General features: G+C 36.5%; 1 protein-coding gene across 1 annotated transcript; it reads right to left on the minus strand.

Moving 5' to 3' along the window:
* Window positions 1-6,958: 6,958 nt before the first annotated feature.
* LOC144854693 (uncharacterized) lies at window positions 6,959-7,597 on the minus strand. Its single transcript, XM_078712636.1, has 3 exons — window positions 7,447-7,597; window positions 7,113-7,292; window positions 6,959-7,014 (listed from the first exon to the last, which is right to left on the minus strand). Exons 1-3 carry the CDS (start codon window positions 7,489-7,491, stop codon window positions 6,985-6,987), a joined length of 255 nt encoding a protein of 84 aa, XP_078568762.1. The 5' UTR covers window positions 7,492-7,597; the 3' UTR covers window positions 6,959-6,984.
* Between the last annotated feature and the right edge of the window lie 353 nt (window positions 7,598-7,950).

The following is a 7,950-nucleotide window of genomic DNA, read 5'->3' on the forward strand; positions in this document are numbered from 1 at the left end:
TATTCAACTGGCCATATGATTTTTTTTTTTTTTTACGAATACGAATACGAATAGAACTTTATTGCAATCAAACGAAAGATTGAAGTTTAACAAAAGCGTTTCACTCAGAAAAATAAAATGCAATATACAAATATAAAAGACATTCAGAAATGTAGAACATACAATCAAAAAATTAAAACAAAATTACAATTAAAAATCACTTATTATAAAAACAATAAATATAAAATTCAAATTGTTAAAGACATAGGCCTGCAGGATAAAAATTTAAAAGTATTAAAAATGTTTACAAATTTAAAAAATGTTAAAAACTTCAAAAATTTTCAATAATATTTACACACAAAGGTACGGAAGGTCGCGGAAACATAACACAAAATGTTTACCATTTTTGGAATAATCCGTGATTAATAATAAACGTTTTTGAACGGTTAGTTTTAACTCTCGGGATACAGAACTCACGGAGTTTTCTAAGATTATAAGCAGCAGAAGGAGCCTCCGGTAACAAATGATTCAATCTGTGACTGGGGTCTTTGATTTTAACAAAAAAATCCTTGCACAGTCGAACACGGCGGTCTTCTAAGGTAGAAAAACCAAGGAAGCTGTGGGCATCGGAATAAGTAGCATGCGGAAAAATACATTTAAAGGCCCTTCTCTGAATTTGTTCAAGTTGTTGATTCTGTTGCTTCGTAATATTTGATCCCCAAACTGGGGCCGCATATTCTAATATTGGTCTAATGATACTAGTATAAAATTGGACAAGTGCGGGGGCATCCAGGCCTGCCCTCCGCACCTGTTTGAGAAAGTACATTCTAGAATTACATTTACTAATCATTTGATCAATATGAGGTTGCCATGACAAATTATGAGAAATACTTACACCAAGAAGTTTAAATTCGTCAACACGTTCCAGATTACAATCTCCAACATGGAGTGGCTCAAAAGCAGTCTTTGACCTTTTACAACTAATTCTCATCTCTTTCGTTTTCTTAATATTAAGGTACATATTGTTATCCTTAGCCCACTGGACAGTTTCGTCAAGAGTGGTTTGGAGTACAGTTGCCCCATCGTTGCCGACGCGTTCATGGATGGAGGTGTCGTCCATGTATTTCATGCACGGCACCCCATCCAGAAGATCGTCGACAAAGATGATAAACAACATGGGCCCCAACCAGGATCCTTGGGGGATACCACCCTTAACGACTGTCCAAGGGGACAATTCATCGCCTAGTTTAACACGTTGTTTTCTATCACATAGAAAAGCATAGATCCAAGAGATTAGATGGTCTTCGACCCCTAAATTATAAAACTTATCAATTAATATATTATGGTCAATTAAATCATAAGCCTTTTTGAAATCAAGCAATAATAATCTCATTTCATCTCCTTGGTCAGTAGCATTAAAGCATTCGGTTAACAAAAGTATAAGAGCGTCAGTGGTAGACACACCCTTAGAGCAACCAAATTGATTCAACTTGATTTTATCTTTAATTTGGACCCAAATCATTTCCCCTACGATCCCTTCAATAACTTTCATGGTGGTGGAAGTCAGCGAAATAGGACGCAAGTCATTCTCAAGAACCTTAGGTGGGTTAACCTTTGGAATGGGGATTATATCGGCTGACTTCCAAAGCATGGGGAGAACCCCTTCCCTTAAACTGGAGTTAACTATTGCACTTATTGGCTTGGAAAGGACATTGGCAAAATCACGTAGTACCCACGGAGGGATTCCGTCCGGGCCTGGGGCTTTATTACATTTCACAAGTTTAAGCTTAGACTCAATTGTCTCTGGCGTGATAATTAAATGGGGTGGTACTACAGTGTTACAATCATTGGTTTTTGGTTCAAGAGGTTTGAACTCAGAAGTCAGGGACTGGAAAAAACCACTAATTTTCGTGGTAAGATCGTATACGTTCCCGTTACATAATTCATTAGCCATAGTTTTAAAGTACTTAGTACCCTTTCCGAGATTAAGAAATTGTTTAATACCCCTCCACCAAGATTTAGAATCGGACGAGAATAACTGGGCAATACTATTACGATAAAAATCACCTCTCAAAGATTTAGCCATTCGGTTAGATAAGTTTCTAAGTTTCTTATATTCGGCAGACATGGGGTCAATTGCAAAAGCTGCTTGCCGTCTAGAAACGATACCTTTAAACGCATTATTTACCCATGGCTTATCTTTAAGAAGTCTTTTAATCGTTACTTGGGGGAAGTGTAAATTTAAGAGTTCAGAAATGTTCTTATGATACAGTTCAAACTGGTTACAGCATCCATCCATTTGATATAGATCTTGCCATCTAATGTTATTAATGTCGCGTTCGAAGTTTTCCTTGGCACCCGGTTTACAGCTACGTTTTGTATGGTAAGCGAAGACGTTAGGCGATTTAAATGTTCCTACGATTGGGGTGCATACGATGACGTTGTGATCAGACAGTCCTAAAGGTGATTCTTTAGTAGGTGCATTAAAAACATCGCTCATATTAGTATATATTAAATCAAGTGATGCGCGATCTCTAGTTGAAACTTTAACGATCTGTTTTAAGGGATACTTAACAATAAGGTTGTCTCTCATTCGGTTGAAGTCTCCTGTGACGATTATTCCTGATTCCGGATGTTTACTACAAATATAATCTAAACTCTGTGTAATGTGAGACGCCATTTCCCAATCATTATTTACAGAACTCTCCGGGTGATAGATAAGGCCGTAGGAGATGTTCGAATATTGTCGTGGCAAACGTTTTGGCCGGGTTGTTATCCACACACTTTCCAGTGATTCGTTATTAAGTTCAGACCAAACTCGATAAGATAGGTCTTCACGAACATACATGATGATACCTCCACCGCTGCGATTTTGCCTATCACGTCGCACCATCGAGTATCCCTCTAACTCTATCAACTTGTCAGGAAACGCGGGATTTAAGTGAGTCTCAGTAATTGCAATCACGACAGGTTTAGATTTCCTAACGCGTGTAGCCAGTTCATCCATTTTATTATTTAGAGATCGAGCATTTGTCATAAATAAAGAGGGAAGAGTCCATTTCCCATTAGAGAGTTCAACTAGATTATCTTGCTTAATCGTTCTACATTGACTTTTCGATGATCGGTGTTCCCCGTTTCTAGTTCTACGTGGTGTAATTCTAACCTTTATTTCTCTCTGTTTTCTTTTTCCGGCACGACATCCGCGGGGCTTGGTTGATGCTATTCCAAGCTCATTGATTCTCATAAAAACATCTTTGGTGGGAACTGCTAAGTTCAGTTGTCCAATTCTATAAAACTCGCTTCTAGTGAGACACATGTTGATAAACGCTATGTCGACTCAAAATTCCGTACCACAAATAATATCAATCAACGGAAAAAGACTGCAGTATAATCCAAAGAAACACACCAAGATTAATACAGTACTAATAATACAGACGATTCACCAAACACAGTCACGAAAACAATCACCAAAAAACACCGTACCGGGAACACTGACTACAATAGACTGGATACAGACAGTTCAGCACCGCATAATATAAACAGCAGATCCGCTCCGACATGCAAATTAGATGTTGCTGAATTACAATCGCTCTGGAATGTTGGTTACGTAATACCTCAGGCGAGTCGATGAGTGAACAGCTTAGGCCGAGTATGTGAATTTAGCTGGAACAATACGGTACCGAGAACTGTTCTATTGTCCCCTGCTTTGCTGTTGAGCGGAGCGAGTCAGGGCTAGGTACCGGCTCGGGATAATTACACCAAAACGCCAATAATAATTCAAAATTAACAATGGTACGCCACTATAAGTAAACAGGTAACACAGAAAAATCAACGCATATAAATTCAGAGTGGAAACACAATTCTAGAGGAAAACAATACCTTCCTCAGCTGCCCGAGTTGCCACACACTAAGCGCGTCTAATTATTTATAATGGTAAAAATGGTGATGACGTCACAACATCTGATTGGCAAAATTTTCACATGAATTCGTATCTACAATCCAATAGCTTCCAGAAAACGTTTTAATCATGATTATCACTTTTTATTCTTACGAGCTATAACAGATTAAAATTTACTGTAAAGATGAAAATAAGTGACCCACGTTATTTACATTTTTATACATGATGACGTCATAAAATTAAAATATTTTTAACTCATGCGAAAGATAGTTCATTTACCTACAAAATATCAAAATCTGGGTGAAAATGGAAAACGGATAAGTGAAGATGCGCTCAATTAAATGTGATACGCTATGACGAAAGATACAAAAATCCTATATTTTATATTCGCGTGGCCACACGATGACGTCACAATGTCCGGTTAGCCATATTAATACATGATCCAATATCTACAATTCATCAACTTCCAGAATACGTAATAAAAATAACTTTTACCGTCTAGTTTAGAAACTACGATTGTTTAAAAAAAGGTATAATTTTGACAAATTTTTGAATTTTTTCATCAAAAATGCACGTAATTTATCAAATTCAACGTGCCGTATGACGTAATTTTAAGTCAAAAATGCGTGGGAATTTTTTACATGCTTAAAATGACATAAAACGATTGATTAGAAATTGATTTTCGCATTTTTAAATTTTAAACGCGCGTGCGCGCGTAACTGTGAAACATGCCATTTTTGTTTCACAGTCAGTTAGCGCAAAATATAAATTAAACTTTTACTAAGTTTTAATTTTAAATGTTATATGGTTTTCGATTTATGTTAAATACGCGAAATTCATAAAAACGCACGTAAATTACATTGCGCAATTCTGACGTCATTCACAATAGGAGGTGCACAATTTCACGTGAATGCCCACATGTTGACAAAGTTATAAAATGTTATGTTAACACGTTTTTGAGATACGCGAGACACAAAATTGACACAAAGAAAGAATAATAAAGAAAAAAAAAAAAAGATGATTTCATACAGTTACAAGGAGTTATCCGCTGAATGCGGATAACTAAAAAACTAGACATGAAACTCGTCACTTTGGCGAGTTTGGTTATCCGCCGCGCAAGTGGTGAAACATGGACTTTAACGACGTACCTTTTAACATTAAGGGGATAGGTTGAGGCCAAAAGAAAGTGTTCACGTTGGCATTATGGCCTACAGGCCGGACAAGCGACTGACAAACAAACCAGAAAATGTAATAGAAATCACATATCTCCTAACAACGATGAACGGCTCTGATGCGAGAAAAATATTGTTTGCCTCCCTCTATCCTGTAAAAATAACGTCTTATTTGCCCTGCTACATTATAGAAATAGGTAGAAAATAAACGATTTGGGCTATTCCATTACAGTCGGTATAAAAAGTAAAATCTGTTTACATATTACATACAGTGTAGATTAGGTGAAATTACGGGAGCCACCATTTATTCCAAATTTTAACATGGCGACGGCATCTAAATGAAATACTAAGATAGCAATTTCGGAAGGATATTATCTCAGCAACAACATATTAACGTGCAGAAGAAATTTGAATACGTGAAATATTGATGCGCGCTCTTTTAAATGTAATGAACTATTACGCAAAAAATGAAAATACGACTTTGACGAATTTTTGAACTTTTTCATCAAAAACACGCGCAAATTGTCCAATTCGACGTGCTCGTATGACGTAATTTTAAGTCGAAATGGTTCCATATTTGGTAAAATTACTATAAAAGGCTGGAAAAATATGATTTACGCAAAACATTGACGTATTTCACGCTTTGTGTACACCGCGCGCGAAAAATTTGCGCATGCGTGGGAATTTTTGACATGCTTAAAATGACATGAAACGCGTAGAAAGATTGATTGATTAGAAATAAATTTTGCGCATTTTGAAATTTTAAATGCACGTGCGCGCGTAACTTCTTGTGAAACATGCCATTTTTAATCCACAAAAAGTTTGCCCTTGATATGACTTAAATTTTCACAAAGTGTCAAAAAAAATTATGCTTGGTTTTTAATCTATGATCAATCATTGAAATTCATAAAATCGCACGCAAGTCATATTGCGCAACTCTGACGTATTTAAAAAATACATGCTGCACAACTTCATATAAATGTTCATATGTTGACAAAGTTATGAAATGTTATGTTAACACATTTTAGAGATACAGGAGCCACAAAAAAGTGAAGGAAAGAAAGAAGAAAAACATAGAAATTGATCCAGGACAGTTACAAGGAGTTATCCGCTCAATGCAGATAACTAAAAAAAGTAACAGAACAGTTACAAGGAGTTATCCGCTGAATGCGGATAACTAATAATACAGAAAAAAAATATTGATCCCATACAATAACAAGGAGTTATCTGCTCTACCAAGCGGATAACTAATGAATTAAAATTTTGTTTTTGAATAATGCCAAAACAATGAACACCCAGTGAAATCTGAGGATTTGCTTCCTTGTTGATAAAAATTTGGGAGCTATACTCAACATTGACCGGAACAATGCAGACCGGTGGATAATATAAGCAGTGGATGAATAATGCTGTTTCTTATGAATTTTTTGTTCATATAAAGTTAATTGAGCCGAGAAATTCTATGCTGCCCAAGACAGAAACTTACCGGCATAGTTGCACATTAAAACAGTAGTTGTACAACTTAGGAGAAATATGGTTGAGTAGCGAATGGAATGCCTCCAATTTCGATGTTTGATAGATTTCACAGAGCATCTTTATATCGTTTGTGTGCCGCCGGTTCTCGACCACTTCAATTAAGGCATGTGCTGCCTGCAATTAAGTATGAAAACAAATTCAGTAAAAAATAGTTATTACAAGAACATCACAACAACAAATTTCTTATATATAACAGTAACTGTCATTACATTCCTTCAGCTAGCCACGCCCTTCTCATACATGGATGCAAGCATCTGGGAAATAACTCGTCATGTCTTGTGTGAATGTTGCGTATATGGCGACTTATGGATAACCACTTGGCCAATGTAATGTCTCCATTCCCAGTGTCATTTGATGTAGCACACTAGTACAAGTGCTTCACAATACTTGGAATCCAAGGTTTCAGATCTGCGCAAGATCGCTGGGCTGCAACTTTTACAAATGATTGATTATTAGTTATTTAATAATAACTCATGTTAACAAACTAGTTGAACTAATAATCAAATGTTTACTTTTGACTGATTTATTACCCTTTGCCAAATGTTAAACTTGTGTTTGGTGTCTTCCATATTTTCACGAACCCATTTCTTGATACTTGCATGTCTGTCCGTCACCAGCACATCAACTTTCATGCCATCTTCCTGTAATTTCTTGATGGACCTTATTAACCCTTCCTTTTCCATCTTTGGTGCACTGCCAACTTCGTTCGACTATAAAAAGAAAATACATTAAAATAAGAATTATTTGTTGTCACCTATCAAAGGGACCATTTTACATATGGACAATGTGTGTCTGCCGATTACAGTGTAGGACCAGATGCAATGGGGCTACATGAAAACAAAACTTAAGAATTGTTTTTTTTACCTGTACAACCTCAACATGAACAATTTTTCCACTTCGCAAATTCATTAATGTATAGCAACTGTATTTGGCAGAATGCCCAGGCGAGTCTGCTTGTCCATCACCACTAAGGATTACTTCACCTTACATTTCCGATATCCTCATTTCTCTTTCTCGGGACCAAAGCGTGTGGACGGCAGGTGAAAAAAAAATGTTCTTCTGGTAATGGCTGCACATCACAAATCAGTATTAATTCCCAATGGATACATCAATCAGCAGTCTATCAGTCCGTTGCCTGGAAACAAGTTGACCTGCTTCCCAAAATTCAGTTTGTAACAAAAAGAATCTGTGAACAACATAACTGCAGTTGACTGCCCATTATATCTTGAAGGAAATGTTTAAAAAGTGTACATTTCTGGACTCAAGTTTATCATCAATCCGTGGAATAAAGTGAGAGGAATTATTGTTTGACTGTACCTGTAATGGAGTTGTAGAATTGTACGCTTGAAAGATGTAATCGTCGCTCTT

The sequence above is a fragment of the Antedon bifida genome, chromosome 10 (assembly GCF_963402885.1).
Source record: "Antedon bifida chromosome 10, ecAntBifi1.1, whole genome shotgun sequence".
Taxonomy (NCBI): domain Eukaryota; kingdom Metazoa; phylum Echinodermata; class Crinoidea; order Comatulida; family Antedonidae; genus Antedon; species Antedon bifida.

Coding starts and splice junctions, on each gene's coding strand:
- LOC144854693 (XM_078712636.1), bottom strand. CDS start 7,491: ATGAATTTGCGAAGTGGAAAAATTGTTCATGTTGAGGTTGTACAG. Junction 7,293..7,446: donor TTCATGTTGAGGTTGTACAG/GTAAAAAAAACA, acceptor TTCTTTTTATAG/TCGAACGAAGTTGGCAGTGC. Junction 7,015..7,112: donor AGTTTAACATTTGGCAAAGG/GTAATAAATCAG, acceptor CATTTGTAAAAG/TTGCAGCCCAGCGATCTTGC.